The 26,373-nt window shown below is 37.5% G+C and overlaps 2 protein-coding genes across 2 annotated transcripts in view; both read right to left on the bottom strand.

Moving 5' to 3' along the window:
- The window catches only part of LOC115925993 (sulfotransferase 1C2-like), a 28,228-nt gene extending 4,734 nt beyond the window's left edge, over nucleotides 1-23,494 (bottom strand). Inside the window, exons 1-4 of the mRNA XM_030990159.1 lie at nucleotides 23,402-23,494; nucleotides 6,266-6,445; nucleotides 1,462-1,589; nucleotides 806-922 (exon numbers count right to left, since the gene is read on the bottom strand). Coding sequence (XP_030846019.1) covers nucleotides 806-922; nucleotides 1,462-1,589; nucleotides 6,266-6,431 — 411 coding nt within the window. The 5' untranslated portion in view covers nucleotides 6,432-6,445; nucleotides 23,402-23,494. The remainder of the gene's footprint in view (nucleotides 1-805; nucleotides 923-1,461; nucleotides 1,590-6,265; nucleotides 6,446-23,401) is intronic.
- On the bottom strand, nucleotides 12,802-26,373 carry LOC105441355 (sulfotransferase 1C2). The gene is made up of 8 exons (XM_030990158.1): nucleotides 26,214-26,373; nucleotides 22,000-22,179; nucleotides 19,804-19,931; nucleotides 18,769-18,882; nucleotides 16,552-16,678; nucleotides 15,264-15,358; nucleotides 13,837-14,035; nucleotides 12,802-13,046 (listed from the first exon to the last, which is right to left on the bottom strand). Exons 2-8 carry the CDS (start codon nucleotides 22,163-22,165, stop codon nucleotides 12,940-12,942), a joined length of 936 nt encoding a protein of 311 aa, XP_030846018.1. The 5' UTR covers nucleotides 22,166-22,179; nucleotides 26,214-26,373; the 3' UTR covers nucleotides 12,802-12,939.

The raw sequence follows: 26,373 nt of genomic DNA, 5'->3' as shown, positions 1-26,373 counted from the left end.
TGCCCTGATCTAGCCCATTGCTTGAATGGTTTCGTGGTTAACCTCGTGCGCAGGTTTTGTTCTTTAGAACCAGTTACCTTAGCGACGAGCGAATATGAAGTTAACACTCCGGTACTCTATATCTGACACGGCCGGAGATTCTGGACTGTGACAAGGGTCTCGTTGGTGTGACTAAAGCGGGTTTCACACCGGGCCATACGTAGAAACTGCGTAGTGTTGCGTACCGACTACGCCAAACGTACGCTACCCTTTACGCTGGCCTTCGTAACTATACGCTGAGGGACGCAAAAGGGTACGTGACTTTCGGCGTAGACACTAGACGTAGAAAGTACACATTGTTTACGTAAGTCTATGCAACACTACGCTACTGTAAGCCATGCGGGATGCCATGCCTACGAAATAGTACTACGCTACCCTACGCCAGTCCGACGAAGCAGTAAAAGCGTATAAAGGCGTCCTAGATTCTTCCTGCACACAGTTAGCAACCATACGCAACCGTAAGCAAACCTATGTACCCTTTACGCCAGGCCTACGTAAACGTACGAAAACTTACGCCTGTTATACGCAATCGAACACGTAAGCACGCCAATTGCATATGCCGAAGGTACGCCTTTGCACAGGGTACGTAACCATAGGCCATCGTCCGCAAGCCTACGCATTACCTACGTAGTGACTATGCCGAAGCAATATTGTTTTCATGAATACGCAGCCTACTTTTGGTGTATTCGGTACGTCACACTACGCAAGTCTACGCATATCCGGTGTGAGAGGGGCTTAAGGTATTAAAATGTAGCCACAAATTTACCTTAGCTTTCGGATCATCGGTGCTGATATCCTGGGGTAGGAAAGGCGAGTGGCAGTGAGATTTGAGTATCCTTGGTGACGCCATCTTTTCAGCCTTGTCGATTACCATCGGTGATGTCTGAAATGACGTCACAATATAAGATTAGACATTATTAATTAAATAAATATGATAATAGTCAACATGAATATAGTTAGTACGGAAATAGTCAAATATTGTCATATGAAAATAGTCAATGAGAAAAACAGCAAGTAATAATCACTCTTACAATTGTGAATTAACATGCTAAAATAAGTGGCCTGAAACAACCTGAATGGGTTAACACCCACTTCACAAAGCGATCGCATGTTCTCTCATTTTTTGTATTTATATGCGGATTGAAAAACATGCTCTCATAATTAAGAAAGGTAGGCTACCCTCATTAAAACCTCGTAGTAGACAACGCGACAGTTTTTAAATATTTTTTTAATGAGGACATAATGTAATATGCTTCCGTTTCATATATTATAACAAAGAGTAAAGTGAATAGGTCAGATTGGCATTAATATATATTTGTCGGAAATCGGTGGCTAGTTTTGTCGGTAATCGATGCCCTCTACACCCCCCCCCCCCCCCCTCTGAAAAAAAAAGGTCTAGCGACGCCCCCTGATTGTACCTACCGATGGGTATCGGTCGTCTTCCACGGTCTCAAGGAATGGAACCGCCTTCATGATATGGGTGCCTTCCAGTTTGCTGAAATCACCGTCATGTTGAATTAACAGACTCAGCTGCTCCACCCACGTTGTGCCTTGTACGTGAAAATAGAAATTGTCTCATTAATCGGCAGATCCAGATCGTCGAGCTGTGGCCCTGGCTATGGCTCGAACTGATAGGTTTTGATGTTACTGTCGTCAATTCTATTATGTATGACCAGGGGCGGCGATTTCTTTTCATGACCGGGGGGACGAAATGCTAGGGACGGGGAGCAGTGTAGCAATGAGCAAAAAATGTGTTTTTCGGGGGGGGGGCAGAAAAAAATCCGCATCACCCCCACTTTTACATGGTACATGCAGGCCCCGCTGAAAGTTTTTCAAAGGGGGGGGGGCTAAAATGTTTTCGGTCAGGTAGAGCAAAGCGAGCGAACTAAATGGAGCGTTAATTGGCTTGGGGTCAAGGGGCAAAGCCCCGGCAGGGGTCATTGGGCGGGGTTTTAGGCATTTAATAACGGATAGATGAGCATCCGGGGCCCGCCTTAGGGCCTATGTTGGGGTCCAGCGGGCGAAGCCCCCGGAAGCTCAAGGTCTTCAGGCATATAATTACGGTCAGATGAGCAACCAGGGACACGCCTTAGGGCCCTTGGTGGGGCCCAAGGGGCAGAGCCCCCGGAAGTTTAGGGAAAACCATGATATTTCAGCAACATTTGTAAATCACTGGTATCGAATTAGAAATAAACCACTCTTACATTTTATTCGGGGGGGGGGTAACTGCCCCCAAGCTCCCAAGTGCAAGGGAGCATAGTGAACGAGAGGGTTGACGGTGACGGAAGTGACTATCCCCTCACAGGTTTTTGAAGCTTTGATGTATTAACCAATTACGTTCCTTAACAAAACAATAGTATAAAAACAAGCAATATACCTTTTTCACACTTCACTTTTCTGCAATATTTTCTTGTACATTGTGAAGAATATTTTGCAAGGGAGCGTAGCTACCGAGCGAGAAGATTTTGCATTTTTATTTGTCTAAACGCTGCCTTCCAGGGCCTTCCAGAGCCTTAAAATTCGTTGCAGTCTTTAGTCAGTATTTGCTATACACTTATTTTTTTGCACTTTCCCCCCCCCCCTAAACAAATTGAGGGGGGACGTGTCCCCCCCCCCCCGTCCCCCGGGATCGCCGCCCCTGTGTATGACAAGTACAGTGAAATTTACTTCTTCAAACACTTCCTGAAGTCCTGATCACTGTCCGATTAATTATTGTAATCACGTGCAACTGCGTCGCTCTCATTGTCTTTTTCAGTCATTTCTCCTATTATTTTACAATGAAATTCTTCAATAACCAAGGAAAGAATTATCCAGACACAAGTGTTATCTGTATACTTTCGCTGCGCTGAGCGGCGCGTACCTGATATGTTTTCTCCTGCAGTGACGTTATATCCTATTGCATAATACAGCTCCGAAACTTGGTTTTTTTCTGAGCGGTCCGAGTTGTATTTTTAAAGCTAGATTCCAGAATTATTGATGATTTCTAAGAAAAATCATTCATATTCGGAATGTCCGTCAAAAACTCTTCTATATATACGTCTTTTTTTCAATGTTAATCCCGTTTTGATTGGAGGGGTCCTTTAGGTTGGACTTAACCTATGGTAGGCCGTTTATGCCACTGGCTGCTCTCACCAATTCTGGCATTGGTCTCGCAAGGGTGTGCAAATTGTTATTTTAAATCTACAGGATTTACGTGTTTTGATAGTTCATTTAAGAAAAAAATAGATAATCAAGTTTTACTGAAGACTTGGGCTCAAACTATGGTAAATAATTTATACCCCTAAAAATTCTTAGACCAGATGTTAAATTAGATGAAAAATACCAAAGAAATTATGATTTAGATATTTAGATATTTTCTTTTTTCTTCATTAATAAACTAGAAACAAATTTCAAATTTGTAGATGTGTGACCAAGATGTGCATGTCTCTTTGAGAGACCAAAGCCAGGAATGGTAAGTACAACCAGAGGCATGAACGGCCTGCCATCATTCAAGTCCAATTAGAGTCGATCTTAGGCTTTGTGAAGAGAATCTATGGGATATTTTCTATTCAGCTCTAATGTCTCTTTTTTCTGTGGCCCACCTTTTTCCAAAAACACACTTCTTTTTTGTTGTTTGACCTTCCACTTATTCATTATAAGTATCATGCATTATTTTTAATTGATGGGAGTGCTTATGCAGTAATAATACTGGTTACATCAGCCTTTGATTATGCTTCATTTAATTTATTAATGTAACTAATTTTAAAAACCTTTGAAAATTTGAGAGACTTTATGTGTTATATTACTGTTTGTATTACTGTATTTTACTTGCACTGTAAAAAAAAACATGCACAATTAAGTCTGTGACTGCCTGTGTTGTTTTAATGGGCCTCTACTAATTGTCCGATTAAATGATTCATATTTACACACCAAGTTTCAATAACCTAGTTACATTTTTGCACGATTTCTAGACAAAATGATATTCACATTAAAGATAAAGACCAGTTATGGTCATGCGATTGCATTGTGAAAGAAACGTTGTGGAATCGACCAGAAAAGGTTGATCATCTAGCATACAAGTTTTTGTGTGTACTGCAAGGTTTTGGAATCCTCAAAATGATAATAAATTTGGTCCAGTCTTCGTAAAGTTACAAGCACTGTACACAGAAAGATGTATATGGGACCAGGCGCGTACACAGGGGGGGGGGGGGGGGTTGGGGGTTAAACTCCCCCTTTGGTATTTTTCTGTGTGTAACCCCCCCCCCCCCCCCCCCCCCCCCCCCCCCCCAACCCCCCTAAACCCCCCCCTTTGTTGTTTTTTTTTTTTTTTTTTTTTTTAATTTTTTTAAATTAAAAAAAATATTCCCATGGCTGACCTAAAAAATCTGACCCCCCCCCCCCCCCGCTTATTCAGCGGCTGGCTGAGTCGTTGCGAAATTTTCGGCCCGATTTATAAATGTTAAACCCCCCCCCCCCTGAAAAAATCCTGCGTACGCACCTGTATGGGACTACGCACACGTGCGTGACACGTGCGTTTATCTCTCACTTACCAATAGATAAACTAATTTACCAAACATATCAATTAGTAGGCGGTTTCCCGGCAATTTTTTTATAATCATGTATTAGTCAAAACATATTCTTTCACATGATTGGTAATAAGAGCTTCCATTTCATTTTTTGAAATTGGGACGTTTGTTGAGGTCTTAAAGTGTAACATGGTCTTAAAGTGTAACACGACTCCCTAGCTCCTGAAAAAATAGTCCCTGCGTTGAACATGCGTACGTGGAGCTCGCAGACGCACTTTGTACTTTGAAACCTAGCTAGCTAGCACATCAAACATTACTATCCTGGCCAGTGTATTAGAAACTCTTTTTAGGCCTACGTTTGTCAAGAGACGAGGACCCTTTTCTCTTTCTATATATTTCCTTTTTTTTATAATGACTTGTTTTCGTTTTTCACACTCAGGCAAATTTACAGGACCTATGTTCTTAGGATCTGTGTTTTTCCTACTTTTTCCTTGCTTGTCAGCACCTCGCATCCTTACTAAAGTCATTCCCTGGGCCCTGCTTATTATTCCTACTTTTATCTATAATTTTTTTTGACGCAAACCAATTCTCTTCCATCCCCTTCGTCTTCTTATCAATTTGATACCTTATATAGCAAAGATTTCGTTATATCACTGCTCTGCACAGCACTTGAAACACCGTCCTTTGTCATTTGCATTTTGTTTCATTCTTTCTCCCTAATATTCTTCTCTTAATCTGTTTGCTGTACGTTTGTATTATCAGGTACTCCCAAATGTATGCATTTTGCTTGAAAATCTACTTAATTGTCAGCGCTCACAAGGCATTAACATTTGTTTATCTTGGAGCACTGGCCAGTTCTGTTTAAAATATATTCATATTTCTTTATGTATGTTTTAATGTATACTGATGTTTTTTTGTATTCAGAACTGAAAATGAATAAAATAAATAAAATAAAAAGAATTGAAGACATGGTATTAATGTAACTCTTCCTCGTTTCCCTTCTTCTGTCGTCTTCCTTTCATTCATATTATTTCTTTTCCTTTCAATTCATTTTTTCTTTAATAAAACATTTCATGTTTCTTTTTTTTCGTAGTTCGTTTTTCCCATATTCTTTATTTCTTCCATTAATTTTTTTTTTTTTATAATTATGTGTCTTCGTTTTTATTTAATTCTTTTTACTTTCTTTCTATTCTTCCTTTTCTTTTCTATCTCATTTTCCCTCCTATATTGGCAACGTTTTGTGTATGGGATAAACAAAAAATACCTACTCATGGAACTATGTGCTCTGATCGGTCTTTATTCCCCTCTTTTTTAAGATGTTGAATTATTGCTGCCAACTAGCTAGTTAGCCCAATTTAAGCCTCGGTCACAAATGCCATTACGAACTGCTACGAACGCCGTACGAACGATTTCAGACAATGGAAATTCGAGAAGACAATGGAAAAACAGGGAGATTCGTACGAAATTATCGTTCGTACGAACCATTTGTGACCGTAGCATAAGCGAGAGCGAGCATAATACACATACAATCATGTACAGCTAGCTAGCTACAGCTGTGCGTACGCGCCGCGCGCACTCAGCGACTGTTTTTTCAGGAGCTAGGGAGTCGTGTTACACTTTAAGACCATGTTACACTTTAAGACCTCAACAGACGTTTCCAATACTGGTCTTTACCTTTAAAATCTTCAATTCTTAGGATCGCAATAAATCTGTATATCTACCTGACTTCGGAAAGGTCACAATAAACAGGTCATCGGGTCGACATTCGAATTTCCTGACGCGGTTCAGCACCGACAAGGGCATGAAGACAGGCATAATGACGCCTTCGTACTCGTAGCATGTATGGACCACGCAATCGGGGACCTTTGATGAAAAACCTGAACTCATGTTGCTGCCTGTATCTGTATAAATACATAAAGAATCGAGAAGAAGGAAAACCATTACTAAAATTACCTATCGAATGAAGTGGGTGGATGGTTTTTCCAGTAATGGATATTTGTAATCATGAAAATGAATTATATATGTCTTTCCTATCGAGCACAGTATGATGCGCATAGTGTTTCAACATCATAACACCGGTTATACCGTGCGGTCAAGCATATTAGGAACCTATTTACACCTGGATGGAGAATTACAGTGAGCAAAAGGCCGGGCCGGGCCTGGCCTAGCACTGTAAACGCGCATTTGGCCCTGCTCTGGAGGTAGTCTCGGCCGCGGCCCCGTAATTTCTCACTTTAAACGCACGCAGGGCCAGGCCGCGGCCTGGCCCGGCTATTTCTCACTGTAAACGCACCAAATGCGCGGCCAATTGCGGGGCCAACTGTTACCCCGGAATTTTGTGCGTTTACAGTGCTAGGCCAGGCCTAGGTAAACGCACAAAATTACGGGGCCCTTTTCTCACTGTAAACGGGGTCTTTGTCCACTCCAACAATAATTTGCTTTAAATAGATGCGGACAAATCAGACAAACCAATCAAAACAAGTTTGAGTGAAATCAAATAATTAATAAGCAAGTTATAAAAAAAAAATATATGAAAAACTATGGAACTTTAAGCTAATCACCACACAAATTGCCAATTTGGTTATCCGTTTGTGTCGTCATTGCCTCACTATTTTTGTAACTGCTTTATATATTTCTATCCCATTAATTTCCCTTTTTATCCCCCAAAACTTGTCATAATGCGTGCATGACATTTCACAAAATATTTTATGAACTTTTAAGTATTTTTCACGCGATAGTGTTATTTTGTATTGATTAACATTAATTCGATTTGTATTGTATATTTCACAGTGTTAAATTGACAAATTCACACTGATTGTAAACTTCTCCAACACCCCAATGTGGGTGACATGAGAATAAATTGTCATTGTCATTGCGCATTACTTTTGATTGAGCGTGTGATGTCATAATGCTTATCTACCTGTACGGTACATGCGCACCCGGCATGCGCACTGGCCTTTCAATTATATAGATAATAGTTATCCCGATAATTCGTAGCCTGTCTTTCACCTACGTAAGTAAATTATCTAGATAATAGACCAGTTCACGGTTAGCATATTACTGCAATGACCCCGAGTATCCACAGATCTTCAAAACATGAAGAGATCCCACTTTGGACATTTTGAAATAATCACTCCTACAGCGAAGGGTTGCTACATAAATAACCTTTGTTTCCCCTTTTCAAAGAACACTTCCACCAGTTTATAATGGAGAGCACTGATCGTGCATAAATGAATAATTATTAAATAACTTTCATGAGCACTCATCCAGTATTTTGTCTCCGTGTATTTCACAATTTGGTCTGCAATGGCCTTTATCTGCTCATGCTAAGACTGCAACCGTGCACTGGCTTTTTTGGTACATTTACCCCATATAGGGCAATGTTTTACCCAACAAACATAATATGTCCCCTTTGTAGCTCATATTGGGTACATTTTGACCCCACTTATCTACAGTGTAGAAAAACTTACCCTTTCTCGGCCGCCTTCTTATATATGTTTTTAAAACCTTGGTAATAATGGAGTGCCTCCGTCATTAGAGTACGAATCAACCAAACCGTTTACAATGGTACACACAACTTACACATAAAGAGACATTTTAGGAGATAAGATCAAAGGCCGTTTCTAAAATTTTGTCAACAACCTTTGTGGCAGGACGTTCAGCAAACAATGTCTGATAGAGCTTGATATGTACAAATCACGCACTTCGACCAGGGGCGTAGACAACGGGGGGGATGAGGGGGATGCATGTACAATCATCCCCCCCCCCCCAGGTTTTGGGGAATGATATTTGCTTACTTAATAAGTCATAATGATGATAATAATAGTAATAATAATAATGATAACAATTATAATATTAATAATAATAATAATTATGATGATGATAATAATAATCCTCATCATTATTGTAATTGTGTTTATTGTTAGCCGCATTCACACGGTGAAAGCCAATTCTAAAACAGAATAGAAAATGAATGTGATACAACAGTATACATAGTAATTCGTGACAGAGAGTACCATACTACTATCTTTATAACAAGTATTATTCAAATAAACATATATAATTATGTATAATCATGAATTGTTCAACTTCATGCTCCCACTATATGACTATTGTTACACTAATACTGATATCAGGACTGACTGGTATACATTAGTTTGTTGTTAAGCTTGCAGCAGCTACATCGTTTCTGTATTGTTAACTATTTATTTATTTTTGTTTTATTTAAGATGCACTTTGTTTTGTATTCATTTAAAGTATGTTGATTGATGCATGAAGACATAAGTTTGAAATGTTTAAAGAAGTTTGTTTCATGTAAAGCGCAGTGTGAATTTACCCTGTCTTGAAATGCGAGATAAAAGGAACCTATTAGTATTAGCATTATTATTTGAATTATTATTATTTTTTTATTTGTATTATTATTATTATTATTATTATTATTATTATTATCATTATTATTATTATTATTATTATTATTATTATTATTATTATTATTATTATTACTATTATAAGACTGAGATCAAATAGAAGTAAATAATGCCCTAATTTGAAACGATGCAGTGCCGTTATGGTTCCAAATTCTTCACAAACTTACAAAGCAGTATTGTTACTCCATGGATCATAGTGATACTGTTTATGTTTTTTGTATCTGTATGTTAATGAGCCGCCAGCCAATATCCATCTATGGATACTATGCCTGTTTCTTTGAGGTAAAAAAAAGCATAGTTTGTACGTATTCATTATGCTTTATAATGAACAGACATGTTGTTCAAAGTTTAATCGTTATTTGTTTGTTGTTTATGTGTTCTATTCACAAATGGCCACAGAGGCTGTTTTCATTCATAACCACATACCCCTATCAAGACAACAAAGACTGTACCTGCGTGTACACAGTTGACATTGGTTTTTTTTTTCTGAAGAGGTGTAACAGCAAAATTCACAAAGATAAATAAATACGTAGTGTGGTTCAATATGCAATACTATGTGTCAGTCCATTCTGTATTCGTATGCCACGGTGTGTAGATCTTGTCGATGTACGTCTGTCCATTCAAGGCGTATTATGTGTGTGTGTGTGTGTGTGTGTGTGTGTGTGTGTGTGTGTGTGAGTATGGGGTGTGTGTGTGTTTGTGTTTGTGTGAGTATGTGTGTGTGTGCGTGCACGCTTGTGTGTGTTATTTTACCTCATTAAGTATGCATCAGATTGCACGATTTCAAGTTCAAAATTGCAAAAGCTCCCTACCGTGGGAGGGGGGACACCCCCCTCCCACACCCTCCCCCCGCTCGGTCGCTTCGCTCCCTCACTAGCGTTGGCAGCCCAGTCATCCCCCCAGGTGTACGAACCTGTCTACGACAGTGATAAACATTATAATGTTAATGTAACTTCAAATGCACAACATTTTCCATTAAAGAGACTTTGTCACATTGTTAAGAGGTGCTAAGGTAGTGACTTCAATACTCGATGTACAATTAAAGATAATCGGAAAATTTGAGTGAAAACGGACGATTATTAATGATACAAATTGGGAAAAACTGATCTGATCGATTCCTTTATTCTCCCAACCATATTATTACAATTGAATTACATTTTAGGTGAATGTAAATTGCCACAAAGCAAAAAATTGGCTCTACATACTATTCCAGATTTTTTTTTATTGCCTGTTTCATGTCTTTTTCTCATTGAAAAACGGTTGGGAAAATTCAAAAATGGTTGGGAAAATTTACTGTTGATCACTGTTAGAGGGTGTTGACCAGTGTCGCCTTCTTGGGAAACCATTAATATCTTTGTGGTTTGAGAATTTTTTCAGGATTTTTTGCATGTTAGAGGGTTAGTACATTAAAAGGAAGATAATAAGTAACATTTGATAACAAATTTACAAAAAAAATATTCAACCTTCATCAATGTTACTAAGTCACTTTACGATATTCATCAATGCACTAATTAGAGCAAATGAAGGTGAAAAATACTCGTTATAAAACTTGACATTACCTGTACTTTAAATGCTGAACAAATTCAAATTCAAATTCAAACTCAAATTCAAATTCAAATTTAAACTTTATTTATTTTAATCCAAACAGATAGGATCATGATAATGAGTAAACAATTAGGTTCTCCTCATCTTGTGGCCGATGTCACCACAAATCCCATCCTCCTTGGAGTCAACGATGACCCACCCATAACTGCCCAATTGCGTATTTTTGGTCATATTTTTTTGTATGTTATCAGGATACTACCATTCTTTCTTAGAATCGTGTACCTGATCAGATCGACAAGATAGTTTGACCTGTTTTTTGTTTGTTTGTTTGTTTGTTCGTCTAGTTTTGCTTGTACTTATTTTTTGTCATTGTTACTCTTTTTTCTTTTCTATTTTTACCTTCATTGTGGTCGTTCTCTCTTTCTCTCTCGCTTTTCGTGTATACATTCCCTTATTTGTCTTTATTTCGCTTTTTTGTTCTCATTTTCCTATCCGTCGCCCTAATCCACCATTTCTATGTCTCTCTCTCTCTCTCTCACAATCTCCCTCTCTCTTTTTTGTTCTTATCTTCATTTCGCTTTCTTTTTCTTCTTTCCGTATAGATAGCCCTACTTCCCAATCTCTCTCACACACAAACACAGACCCCCGCGCCCACACACACGCATACATACAAACACACACATACACAAATAATCTAACTCTCTATCTCTCTCTCTCTCTCTCTCTCTCTCTCTCTCTTTGTTTGTGTTCATATTGTTCTCTTCCATTCTCTGGATATTCCATGCCCCTCCTTTAATATTTCAGTAGCATCATCAAACCAATATCACACCGCTATCACGCATCGCACCTCATGAGCCACTTTAACAAGAAACACATTAACAATTTAATGTGATGTTTAGGAGTTTATTTCATTTAACTATTTCAATTTTCTTTCACTGCGCAATGATAAAAAGACATACAAACATAGACACGCTTAATCTTTTAAGCGCCATCTCAGGTCGGCTGTAGCAGTATGGTCCCGAATCTCGCTGCTTCCGTAGTTATAATTACCTTTAAATTGAACTAGTTTGAGTCAAACTTAATGCAAACACCCAGCACATTATACAGGATTTACAATCGCCATTATTGTTTGATCTCGGATACCCCCGAAAAGATTTTCATATGGAAAGGTTTGCTCGGGTTTTTCTCATAAAAGAAGTTGACCATAAACTAACTCGCCAACAGTGTTGAGTACAGGGGTCACGGGCCACTAGTTTCATCGGGCAGGTTGTTCCATTATGAATTGCCATTTTGCACATAACTGATCTGTTGAGTAGAATTCCATTTCTAAAAAGAAAGCGTAAATATTATAGGCCCTACTGTTTATCAATAGTTTGTCATTATTTAGCATTTGTTTTTAACGACTAATTTAATACACTAACAATCTGACTTGACACTTTAAACAACTTTTACAAGAATTAAATAAAATTCTATCCTTTTCTTTTAAAATTAACAACCAAAAACTAATCAATTTACAGCATACTGCTAAGTATCAGTCATTCCAAAATCACAATCACATAAATTATTTCTGCGACTTGATTTATTGCAATGATTGTACAAATCACACATTTTGGCAGTGATTAACATTATAATGAGTATGTAACTCTAAATGCACAATTTGTTCTTAAAGATATTTATACACGCACTAGGTAAAACAAATGAAGAAAAGAAACAATCGATATAAAACTTGACATTCCACGTAGTTTAAATGTTGTGCACGATAATGATGAAACGATAGCATGTGTAATCAAGCCAATGAAGTATAAACAAGTTTTTATACAAGAAAACTCACAGCACTTGGTATTATTACAATGGGTTGCAAGCATTGAATCATGGACCTACTACGTAGTAGGTCCATGATTAAATTCTGCCCTCAACTTCATCCTTTTTTAAATCACCACCATGGGAAACAGCAAGTAACAACCATTTTACAGCAAAAATGGATGCACACACACACAACAACAACAACAAAAAACTATCATGTTCCTATAAATTATCAAATGACGATGCAGCATAAATCTTTGGCAAATAGTTAGAAATATAAAGAATCATAGAAACTAGAGATTAGTTCCTGTTAATAAGAACATTTACACTGTCTACTGCCCTCTTTTTTTTAGAGTTGTAGGTGCATCTGATGTATGTTAATTACGCATTCAATATATTTGTTTAATTTCGTTTATTATCTGTATAAAATTATATATTGTATCAAACCATATTATGTTCATGAAAATGTATGATAAAAAAAAAAAAAAAAAGATGCAGAAACCTATAAATCAAATCAAATCAAATCAAATGTGTATCACAATTTTAATGTCATTTGGAATCAAATCAATATTGACTCCGGTTAACGATGGCAACGGTCAAAGACGGCCTATAAGCAACTCCTAAAACTCGAATACAAGTCCAGAGCCAGCCATTTCCTTATCGTACACCTCGTCAAATCGCTTGTTCTGTTCGTCAGTGAAATAATTCTTCCAGTCTCCAACAACACCTTGTGAGGAAATGAATGTAGGATGATAAAAAGAAAATAGAAAGAAAGAAAGATTATTATTATTATTATTATTATTATTATTATTATTATTACTATTACTTATACCGCGCTTTTCCCATAAGGCCCAGAGCGCTTACATTCGATGAAAATAAAAAAAATAGAAAGAAATGAATGAATAAATAATGCCAAATAGGTATGAATATGACACACAAATATTATATAAAATAGATACAACAATTCAACAGAAAATATTTAAAAATATATTGTGGGAATATAATATAAAGTGGGAAGAAGGGGGAAGATGTATTTAGAGAGAGAGAGAGAAGGAAAATGAAAGGAATACAGAGAGAATGGGTAAGAGAGTTGAATAATGCTAGCTGAAATTGGAAAGAGGGAATACAGACAATCAATTTAAGAATATATTTTGTATTAATATCAAAGTCCAGGGGTGAATCTAGCTTTTTTGCTAAGGGGGGGGGGTTAACCCAATGGCGATGCAGAGCATCGCCCACGAGCCGCAAAGCGGCGAGGCGATTTTTTTTGTTTTTTGTTTTTTGTTTTGTTGCTATTTTGAAAGAGAGTCCACTCTCATTTACTCCAGTAGGATGGGGAGGATCATTTTGTTTTTCCTTTTGCCAATGCATTTTCTTACATTATTTGTGTGATCTTCTTAATATACCTTTCCTCTAAAAGGATCCACTCTCATTTATTCCAGCGGAAGGGGAAGGGGTCATTGTCGATTCGTTGTGTCTTTTGCCAATACAGTATCAATTATGTTATTATCTAGTACCTTTTCTCATGAATGAGGGTTTACTAGATTGTTCGAGTCCGGACTCCTGTTTGCCCTTCTTCAGCAGAGTGTCGGGATTCGATGAAGGGTTCTTCTTCATTGCCTTAAACGTCGAAGCTTTCGCGATTTTCTCGATGACGTCATCTGAAAGGGACTTTCCCATGAATTCAGCAATCTGTCGTACAGCTCCTTGTAGGTCCTAAAAGTCGAATGAAGAATTGAGAATTATTTTATTTAATTGTATTTATCAAAACAAATTCACCATTGAAATTCCTTTTTTCGACGTGACTCTTATCATTACATTACGTTATTTATGATATATTTGTGTTAATATTTTATCAAGTTACAGACATTGTTGTTGTTTCTATTATAGAAAGCGCTTTGTATCTATCAGAAAAGGCGAAATAAAAATAAGTACATTGTTGTCTGGTAATTTTGTTATTATCATTAGCAGCAATATTATTATCAATATTATCATTATAATTTTCAGTGTCATTACAATCATTGGTACTTGTAGGAGAAGTAGAAGTAGTAGTAGAAGTAGTAGTAGTAGTAGTAGTACCAGTAGTAGTAGTTGTAGTAGTAGTAGTAGTAGTAGTAGTAATAGTAGTAGTGATAAAAAGTAATTATTATTATCACCATCATCATCATTATAAGTATAAGTATTATCATGATTAGTATGAGTATTATTGTTGTTATTGTTTTACTTGTTCTTTTTTTTTGTAAATATCTAAAAGAAATGATTCAACGAAGAATATAATCTAGTACGTCTACCCGAAGATATCTACCATCTTTTGGGGATAATATTCTAAGGGGGCTTATCGATGAAGGAGCTACTGGTCCGGGGATACAACTAATGCACATTTGCCACTCTCAACCCAGGTGTTAAATGGTTTCATGATGGGATTTATTCCTTGAAATGCACTCCTTGCTGATTACGGCTGCCAGAGCTAAAGGAAGGGTCGTAATATCCAAACTTGTTTGGAACCGGACGTTATATCATAATGCGCTATAGAAGAACGGTTTATTATGATCATTAGTTTTTATCATAGAAGATATTGTTTTTTGTAGTTAGATGTCCTTGAAAGAGAGTCCAGTTTTTAATTGTCAGGACCCATTTATGGTACAAGGTTGAAATCTATGTATGTACTCCTGTCCCTCTATTTTGGTTTTGCTTGAAAATGTTCGACAATTTTCTCATATTTTTTTAAGTAAATTGAAAGTCAAATGAAAATATCATATTTCAGGTGATGTTATCTAAATTGGCGTTTATAAAGTTTTGGAAGTAAAACGAACTGCCAATTTAAACCGATACTCCCGTCTTAGGCGAGAACTGAAAGACAAGATGTTTCAGAAAAGGATAACAGGTATAAAAACATGAATTCCTCTAAATTACATCATTTCGGTTGATGACAGATACAACTCACCTTCTTCATATCTTCGTACTTGAGAAAGAGAACGTTTGGATGATTTCTTCTCTTCCACCATGGCAACACGTTTTCAAACCAAGATCCTTGAAGAGCTGAGGTAAAAAAGAATGCGATCACAATGACTTTCAAGAAATCCTCTCGAGAGCAATTTCAATAATTAGTGCCATCATAATTCTGTTTGAAGCATGTATTTTCAGTGTACCCGTATTTTAATGCCATACTGTACTAACAGCATTAACGCAAAATCCCCTCTAAATAGCGCCATCTCAAGTCAACTGTAACAGTAAGGTCCCGGAGGCGTTATTTTTTTATGCGGCACAGATTGGGGCTTTTTTTTAAAAGGGGTCTTGATTTACAGACTAATACTGGTCGTGCGCGTACTAGACAGTATAAGTAGTAGAGGTCTATTTTTAATAGTGTTACATTTAATCCACTACCGCATGGAAAATCATTACATCAACAATTAAAATCAAATTGGAAATCTGAAGAGGAGGCAGCACGTCAACAAGGAAAACATCACAATAATTAGTCAATAAAACTTAACTAATTTAAACGAAGAGGAATGTTATCTAAACACATAGTTCGCGATGGATATACAAACTTCTTCGCGGAGGCGTCTTATTTTTTCGTACCACGGCGAGTCCAGATTGAGCTCGCGAGGTAAACCTGCGCATGCGCACTCGCAAAGGAAACCAGCGCATGCGCACGTGGAATCCGATAGGGTGGTTAATAGGGTGATGGTAATTATACAAATCAATACGTCATCAACCCATCGTCAGCTCAATCGGTAAGGACAGCGTGTTACTAATAGAACTTTGGAGTTGCCGTGAGGGTTCGAATCTCAGTTTATTTAGTTTGTTTGCATTTATAAATAGTGAGACAAGCAATAAATAATCAAAGTCGAATTGTTTGTGACCTCTTTGCAAGCTTTCGTAGCTTGTTATGTATGAAAATGAATTCATACGGGAATCTGGGCTCGCCGTGGTACGAAAAAAATAAGACGTGTCCCGGAGCTTGCTGCTTCCCTAGCTGCGATGTTGGTTTTCGCATCGCTTTTTTACGTCCCAGGCACAGGTGACGCTAAATTCTTAATAATAATATCCTATAGAAACAACGTTCGGATTACGTAATACCTCATTAGTCCGATCAAACATTTCAATAAGTAACTGACAAAGCTTTTGAAATAGTCTTCGGCTGATTTTTCGAAAGTATCTGCGATCACGTTCAGTTTCCATTTGCCAGAAATGATCCCTTCTTGAGTATAACATTCTAAATGACGACTTACCCCTGTTAGCTAGAAACTCTTCAAAGAACATATCCCAAGAACCATAGGTTGGCAGGGTCGGAACGTATTCACAGAAATGGTAGTAGGAAACAGCCGTATCCTTTGGGTTCCGGGCTACGTAAACCACCTGCAGATCAATTCAATCGCCATTTTCTTATTAAAACCACATTTTTATCCATAATGTGTCATTGTGAAGTGACTCGGTGCAAATTATTACATGCACCTGTTACGAATAATTTTATCTAAGTAGTCAGAATGCGAATTACATACATTATAGATCATCATCTAGTGAAGAACCCAGGAAGTGGGGATCATTCCAGCCCAAAATGTTGAGTTTTCCCTGCCCAGCCTGCTACAGCCCGTTGCTTGAATGATTTCGTGCTGAACCTCGTGCGCATGCTCTGTCTTTTTAAACCAGTAGCCTGGACGACGCGCGAGTTTAAAGGGCCACTCTAACCCAACTAGTATAGCCTTTCAAAAAATGAATACACCTCTACTTATTAATATTCCAGCCTCCGATTTTATTCTATATCTGACACGTCCGGAGATGGTGGCCTGTGACAAATTAGGTCTCGTTAATGTCACTAAGGTATTAAAGTTGCTCAAGCGTGGATATATAGAGGGCAGCACAGGGACGTACGCACCAGAGCCATCAATAGGGACTTTTAGATTTGCACGTCGACAGCTTTGACTGCAACGTGTGACGTCATTTTAAGGCACTGCGCATGCGTCACGTCGTCTCAGTCGGCGATCGAGAATGCGTCAACCTTGATTTTCCTAAATCTAGTACTGTACTACTATGCCGCGTGCGCATAATATATACAGTTCCTCAGGTAGACAAAGGAACATCGATCCCTTCCCTGCTATTATGTACAAATGTGTAGAACAGGTGTCACATGCATATTCACCTGTTCTACACATTTTTACATAATAGCAGTGAAGGGATGTTCTGCATGTTTATCGTCGGGTGCAATCCAAGATTTATTATTGTAGTCAACATGGGCAGTTGAGTACTTTGACACGCATGATCAGTCGGCGTTCGTCGTGTTCTCGTCCACTCTTGGACGAGAACACGACGAACGAGAACACGACGAACGCCGACTGATCATGCGTGTCAACGTACTCAACTTCCCATGTTGACTACAATTAGAAATCTCTTAGATTGCACTCGACGATATACATGAATGCAGGAAGTAACACTATGAATATGACGGACAAAGAAAGAGGACAAAATAAACAGTTCCTCATTCTACCCTCAACAATTGCTGTGGTAGAACATCCTTCACTGCTATTATGTAAAAATGTGTAGAACAGGTGAATATGCATGTGACACCTGTTCAACACATTTTTACATAATAGCAGGGAAGGGATGTTCCTTTGTCTACCTGAGGAACTGTATATTTTATGCGCACGCCGCATATACTAGTACCGCAGTACCGTACTAGATTTAGGAAAATCAAGGTTGACGCATTCTCGATCGCCGACTAAAACGACGTAACGCATGCGCAGTGTCTTAAAATTACGTCACACGTTGCAGTCAAAGCTGTCGGCGTACAAATCTAAAAGTTTGACCAACCGGGTTTGAGTTGGACACAATATAGCGACTTCTGCTTTGTTGGGCAAGCACAAAAATAAAGAATATACGTCATGCTGTGACCCAGTGAAACCAAGTTGGCTAAACTATGTGTATAGAAGGCTCTGGTACGCACGGTTGCGTAATACCCGTTGGCTAAGTGTTATGTATAGTCAGGCGCGTGCGCAGGATTTTTTCAAGGGGGGGGGGGGGGGGGGTAACATTTTTAAATCGGGCCGAAAATTTCGCAACGACTCAGCCAGCCGCTGAGCGGAGGGGTAAGGTCAACTTTTTTAGGTGTGTATTTTGGAGGAAACCCCCCCCCCCCCCCTTTGGTAATTTTGTTTTATTATTTATTTTTTTATTTCTTTTATTAAGGGGGGGGGGTCCTCCAAAATACACTCATAAAAAATACCAAAAGGGGGTTAAACCCCCCCCCCCCCATCCTGCGTACGCGCCTGTGTATAGTTGCCTACTTCACGAACATCTCTAAAGTGACTTACGCGGCGGTTGCAATGGAGAAAAATCTCTGTTTGTTGAAGCTGTAAAATAGTTTGTGACATACGAAATCACGTCCCATCGAAGTATATTGAGAATCAGCGAAATAGCCAGGTCCTCGGCAAAAAGTGTAACCACAAACTTACCTTAGCTTTCGGATCATCGGTGCTGATATCCTCGGGTAGGAAAGGCGAGTGGCAGTGAGACTTGAGTATCCTTGGTGACGCCATCTTTTCAGCCCTGTCGATTACTGGCGGTGACTAAAATGACGTCACAATATAAGAATAGTCATTATCAATTCAATTAATATGATAACAGTCAACATGAAAACAGTGAGTACGGAAATGATCAAATATTTCCATATGAAATAGTCGATGAGAAAAACAGCAAGTAATAATCACATTTCAATTGTGAATTAACATGCTGGAACTTATGCTCTTATGCTCTTATTTTATAACAACAACGGAAACATTGAATTAAATTACGTGCATGTTCTGTAATATTAACATGACTTATTCACATAATTGCGACTTAATCAATATTTTCCTATTGACATTACTGTTTACTAGGTTAATGATATGTTTATTTTGCAAATGAGTATTATTTTTTTTAACTGTTTTGTATAAACGTTATAAACGATGTAAATATGTTCATGTTTATTCAGGGCCCCATGGAAGACCACTACTTGTTGGTGAATAGGCTACCCTGTCAAAAGATTAGAAATAAATAAATTAATAAATAAAAAAAATGTGTGACGAGGCGATGGTAAAATGGTTCATGCTCTTGACTCTCAATCCAAGCCCGGCACTAATGTCCTGCGGCGAGACATTTATCAACATTTGCCACTCTCCGTCAATGGGTACCTGGCAATTGCTGTGGTAATACTAACTGCAGGACCCGCAGTATTGATACTGATGTGGCTAATTATCTGGGTATTAAAATAATACCCAGTTATTATTATTTAAAACAGTCAAACCTGTCTATAGCGACTGCCTAAGGGAAACACAAAAAGTGGCCTTTGTAGACAGGTGGTCTTTGTAGACAGGTTCCTTTAGTACATGATTCAATGAGAAACCATTTTCAAGGTAAACAACAAATGTGGCCTTTGTAGACAGGTGGTCTTTGTGGACAGGTGGTCACTAAAGCAGGTTTGACTGTATCATTAAATTGATTGTACTTACCGATGCGTCTAGGGGGTTTTCCACGATCTCAAGGAATGGAACTACAGTCATAATATGGGTGCCGTCCAATTTACTGGTATCACCGTCGTGATTAATTAACAGACTCAGCTGCTCCAGCCACGTTGTGCCTTGTGTATGAAAATAGAAATTGTCTTATCAATCGGCAGATACAGTTGGCCGAAACGACCCCGCCTATCGGCGTAGCCACAAGCGGGCGGAGGGCATGTGCCCTCAATCGAGTGGTGAACAGAAAAACAAAAGAAAAAGCAAGAAAAGAGAGAGAGAAAAGGGGTACGGGGAAAGGAGGATAACGGAAGAAGCCTGGTCCAACTCCCTCTCCCTCTCCCTCTTCCTCATCCTCTAATCCCTGCTGCCCGTTAGGAGAGTAGATGGGATATTTTCAATATATAATATCTATCTCTTCTGTGGCCCTCAAATATACTCTTTTTTTTTCTTTAATAAAATCATCTTTATTCAATATTGCTTTCGGCTTTACAAAACATAACAAAACATATATAAATATACATACATAATATAACCAATTGAATCAACAACAAGAATATAGCTGATTATACAAGATAATTTTTTATCTTAAAGCAACACAATGTTTTTCCACCTATCATCAAATGATACAAATTTGTTATTTTTAACATGAATGTATTGTTTAAAGGTAAATACCAGTTATGGTCATGAGATTGCATTGTGAAAGAAACGTTGTGGAATCGATCAGAAAAGGTTGATCATCTAGCATCTAGCATCTGCAAGGTTCTGGAATCATCAAAATGATAAGAAATTTGGCCCATTCTTCGTAAAGTTACAAGCACTATACACAGAAAGATGTATATGGGACTACCCTATATCTCTCACAGACCATGAGAGAAACAAATTTACCAAATATATGAATTAGTAGGCGGTTTCCCGGCAAATTTGTTATCATCATGTATTAGTCAAAACATATTCTTTCACATGATTGGTAATGAGAGCTTCCATTTCATTTTTTGAAATTGGGGCGTTTCCAATACTGGTCTTTACCTTTAAGAGAACGATAATACCTTAACATGCATTTAAAAGAATTTAGTAAGAGTACGCTATTTTTGCATATGTTGGAAAATATATAGTATTTGGCATATAAAATAATTAAATTAAATTGAACTCCAACGTTTCCATAAAACCCAAACATGAAATTAATTCACATTTCTAAAAAGTTCAGTTTCTGCTCTTTCATATGAAACCTCCGTCAGGAAAAAATGAGGCAGGAATAACAAAGTTCTGTTTGTTTAAAGTGATGCTTGCATTTCCATAATTTGATTAAACGAATTCGTTTTCATTGGCTGCCTGGCGTAGCAACAAACGGAATTGACAAAAGACTTAACTCCGTTCCGTTGACGATCAGACATAGACGAAAGATTGCTTGTTGCTACGGCAGGCAGCCAGTGAAAACGATTTTTTTTTTTTTTTTTTTTTTTTTTTTTTTTTTTTTTTTTTTTTTTTTTTTAATCAAATTATCGAAATGCAAGCATCACTTTAAACAAACAGAACTTTGTTATTCCTTGCTTATTTTTCCTGATTGAGGTGTCATATGAAAGGGCAGAAACTGAAATTTCAAGAAATGTGAATTTTTATTCGAAATTCAGATACCGCCCGCCAAATGATTTTTGGTTTCCTACCTTCAAATTGCTTTTAATTATAATTTGTGATTAAGTTATGATAAAACATCGATAATTCTCGGTTTCGTTTTTTCTGGGTCGCACTGTATACTCAAAAATAAAAAGAAGAAAAAAAGGGGAAAATTATAGAAAAAAAAAAAAATGAATTACAAAAATTATAAGAATTATCAACAACAACAAAAAAAATTATTATAATGATAAAAAATAAATAAAAAAAATTATAGAAGAAGAAAAAAAATTATCAAAAAAAAAATGAATTCCCGATATCGCGTGCATCCAGTAAAAATAACTACACGGTAATGGACCAATCAGATTGCAGGGATTCTTCTATCCATCTTATAATGTATTCTGTGACCGCCAGTGATTTTTTGAGCTAGGCCTCTACTGATTGTCCGAGTGAATGATTTATATTTGCACACCAAGTTTCAATAACCTTGTTAAATTGTGCATGTCCTCTGGACAAAATAATAATCAATTATTTTTAAAAAAATCTTCCATTCTTAGGATCACAAGAAATATATATGTCTACCTGACTTCGGATACGTCACGATGAACATGTCATCGGGTCGACATTCGAATTTCCTGACGCGCTTCAGCACCGACAAGGGCATGAAGTGAGGCATAATGACGCCTTCGTACTCGTAGCATGTATGGACCACGCAATCAGGAACCTTTGATGAAAAACCTGCACTCATGTTGCTGCCTGTATCTGCATAAATACATAAAGAATCGAGAAAGGGAAAGTGTATAAACAAAATTACCTAACGAATCATCTGGGTGTTGGATTTTTCCAGTCAAGGTTATTCATAATCATGAAAATGAATTACATGGCTTTCTTATCTAACAAACAGTGATGCTCGTGGGGTTTCGACTTCATTACATCCGTTATAGCGTGCGCTCAAGCATTTATAAACCTATTTACACCTGGATGGAGAGTGGCAAATGTAGATATGTCTTGTCCAAGGCCCCGGGGGTCTCAGTCAAATATAAACACTGTAAGTATGCGTGATCAAGAAAACGCATATAAAGGAGTGCTTTTTTAGATTGGACGCGGTCCGCGCGGTGCCGCATTAAGGGGTTCAAAAACGTCTATTCTGGGCCATTTTCAAGAAAAAGGGTACTTTTTCAAAATGGTTGTATCATGTCTGTAATATTTCTTTTTTTAAATTGAGAACTCTATAGAAATGTCATTCCGTAACGCTTAGAATAGAACTTTTCAATATTTAACTAGGTGACAAACAGTTAAGCTGATTGAATCTTTGCGCAGCACAAAACGTACGACTATACGGTACATCAGGCTATTTTCTATGCATAATTTTCGATACGCGTTGCGAAAATTCCTAACGGTCGATATAAATCCACATAAAGGCAGTTACCAGTTCTAATCCTTTAGGGGAGTTTATAGTATAGTATTAATGACTGCTTTGAGAAACAACTATGTTTCGACAATTAAAGCAGTCATTAATACTTTTATATACCGAAAAGGGTCATAGAGTACATGTGAGACTTACCAATCATGGTAATCAAGTTTGTTTGTTTACGCTATCGAGACAGCTGACAGTGTAAGGGCACACGGTATATACAAATACGTGTGTGGGATTATGAACGGGCTGGATTTTTTGTGTGACTGAAATGTGCTCAAAATTCAAGTAATTCACCTATTAAATGACTATAACAGACAAGAAACAAGTCAAAGGTAAGGACACGAATCAGTGCTTAACAGAAATATAACAGAAATTTTGCATGAAATACCATCAGGAAAGCTATCTAAATTTGTCAGAAATTAGCGACAAACACACCAAATTCAGCGCTGCAATGACGCATAAAACGGCGTAGAATTCAACTTTTCATCCACCAAATGAATTCAAACACTTGCATTATACAATCTTCAATACCTTCAATACCGGCTAATAATAAAACGTAGGGCCTACCCTTTTGGTGTTTTTGCTGTCTAGCGACCGATTCTTCGCACTGTACACACAGGCCCGAATTCACAAAGGAGGTTTGTCGACAAACCTCCTTTTGTTTCGACAAACCTCCTTTTGTTTTTCACAAACCAAGGTTTGTAAAAACGCGTCGAAACGCGTCATATGACGCACATAAACCTCGGTTTGTCGACAAACCTCCTTTGTAAATTCGGGCCACAATGTATGGTATCCACGATCGCTCAAACCAGTTTTTAAGCAAGACTGAACTATTCCCGGTAACTTGAATTTTACCCTCGAACTATTACATGGGCGTGGTATTTTTCGTTTATTTACGGAAATGGCTAAAACCATGACTGCAATTTCGACCAATCAGATGACTGGATTTCTTTAGTGAGGTATATAATTGGTATTATCTCTTGTTCACCATAGGATTCACACACGTTTATATTTTTAGCCTGCAAAAGGGACACACCCCCTCTAAGTATAAGTAGTTAATTCAGTGAACCTACACTCTACAAGCCCAGTTTTTAATTAGGTTCACTTTTCATCTGATTCAATGATTTACATTCTTTCTTGTCATTAATTACTATTATTCAGAATTATTTACTTCAATATCACTTAAAGATATGATAATGTTTTGTAAAATGCATTAAACGTTGCATATTTTGCATGAAATATGAACAAAAGCTTTCAATCAATCAATCAAATCAATCAAACACCGGGAATATGGTGGTAATAATAACACGAACTAATAATACCCTATCAGATAACTGGCTGGGGTTTAGTTCACGTCATGCGCTATTTTTTACGTCGAAAGTTCACACCTATCTCCTTTCTACCAGGACCATTTCTGTTACCATCATTCAGTATGTCTGTATATAACAATCTTACAGTGATTAACATATCCAGACAACGAATGCAAAGTCCATGTATGTACCAATGTTTGCATTACCATATCATGCAAGTCATCTCGTGTAATCTGCAAGTCATTTCTTTGCCCTTTCTATCTTATTGACCTATATATTAGGTTCAGTGTTTATTTTAAAACTTTAATTATCTTACCTAGCCTATTTCTCTTCGAAATATTATTGTTGGTGTCGTCAGGCAAAATGAATACTATAGTTAGCTTGTGATAATATCTAATAATCATTTTATAGATTTTGACTAAGGAGAAAGAGAAGAAGAAGACAAAATCACATTCTGTAGATTTTGACGATGCGGCTATAAAAAGCTTTATAGCCGTATAAGACTACAATTGATACGTGCAAAATAGAATGTCACTAATTTCTTAATTAAAAAGCTTTTTATAGCCGTATAAGACTACAATTGATACGTGCAAAATAGAATGTCACTAATTTCTTAAAGGCATCGTTTAACAATGTTAAATCTGAGATGCACGGCCCTACGTGTCATCAGTGTCTGTGAGAGGGTGTAATATTGAAGCCGTTAACAAAAATTGCGCTCCAAAATAATCAAGAAGTGCCACAAAAAAGTAAAAATCTTTGAGTGACCGGTTTTACCATAGTCGTTTTCCCCCATTAGACTGTAGTGTTGTGAAAACCGTTAGGAACACGCAAAATTTGATTTCGATTTCCAATCAAAAATGGGGCTATCTTGATAATCGGACAGGCGACCGACTTGTCAAATTCATGGGGTTCTTGACTGACCTAAAGGTTTATAATTATCATTGCAGCATTAGCTAAATCCAGGTTTTGTTTCAGAATCCGAGACAAAGTTTCCCAATCCCTTTAAGTCAGTGGTCACCTGGCACATAAGCATGGTTTGAAATGCACATATCCGCTCACACACTGCCATTTTTGTGTGGTTTATACAGATAAAACGATCAGTGTGATGTCATAATACATGTACATTTAACAGAATGTCTAGGTTTATAAATCGCATAAACACAATCGTCAAGAGTTTGTAAAAAATCAATTGAAAAGGATTTCAATATCCTTTTGCGTTCCATTTAAAAATCATGTACAGATTATGCGACATGCCATTCTAAGATGCGCATATTCTAATAGGGCAATTGAAGTTCCTAACTAGTGCGGTATGGTATGTAATCCCGTAGGATTTTGTTGATGTTTTGGCTTCGAAAGGGTCCCAATTGGCCCAAAATGATGGGGTTCAAATTTTCAGACCCTTCCTTCATTTCCTGGGGGTCCATATTGGGCGCCAAAATGACATATATAACGCGCAATAGGGAAATTTGGTGTCTTCGGGAAAATTTGAACCCCATCAATATCTGATAGCTTGGACCCCAATGAATCCAAAAATGCAACAACAAAAAATCAACTTTGGCACAAAAATCCTACGGGAGCTGTTTCAGTGACATACCGTACCACACTAAACGTCATTGCTCTATACGTATTACCGCGTTCAGCCGATTCATGCATGTACACGGTGATGTGCGCTCAAAATATGATAATGAGTAATGATAATGAGGATGAGGAGGAGGAGGAGAAGGAGGAGGGGGAGGAGGATGATACTAATACTACTACTGCTGATACTGTTATATTACTACTACTGCTATTACTACTAGTAGTCGTAGTACTATCAAAAGTACTAATACTCATAATAATAGTAATATTGACAATAAGAGGAAGAAAAAAAATGAATAGGAAGAAGAAGAAAGAGAAGAAAAAGAAAAAATCATGTTCTGGATGAAATCCGGCTCCTTTCTGATCTACCAACTCCACATTCAATAGGTTTTATACAAAGCGATAATTATAGAAAAAGACGTATGATGACAAACATGACTATGCTGATGATAAAGAAGATAACGATAACATTACTGATGATTATATCTCACCTGCTCCTTCCTTCTATTGATAAATGGAATGAAAATGTGTGCAACCAGAGGAGAGTAAGAAGACACAGTGGCACACCTTTTATGCCGAGATTACGAATAACGGTTAACATAAATCAACGTAACATGGAACATTAAATCATCTTTTAGAGGCCAAGATCGA

This window comes from Strongylocentrotus purpuratus, unplaced genomic scaffold (genome assembly GCF_000002235.5).
Source record: "Strongylocentrotus purpuratus isolate Spur 01 unplaced genomic scaffold, Spur_5.0 spur5_scaffold_19, whole genome shotgun sequence".
Classification (NCBI taxonomy): domain Eukaryota; kingdom Metazoa; phylum Echinodermata; class Echinoidea; order Camarodonta; family Strongylocentrotidae; genus Strongylocentrotus; species Strongylocentrotus purpuratus.
Note: the sequence above shows the minus strand (reverse complement) of the source record. Positions and strands in the feature narration are given on the sequence as shown.

Coding starts and splice junctions, on each gene's coding strand:
- LOC105441355 (XM_030990158.1), bottom strand. CDS start 22,165: ATGAGTGCAGGTTTTTCATCAAAGGTTCCTGATTGCGTGGTCCATACA. Junction 15,359..16,551: donor AGAGTTTCTAGCTAACAGGG/GTAAGTCGTCAT, acceptor TTTTTACCTCAG/CTCTTCAAGGATCTTGGTTT. Junction 13,047..13,836: donor ACCCTCATTCATGAGAAAAG/GTACTAGATAAT, acceptor TTTCCTCACAAG/GTGTTGTTGGAGACTGGAAG.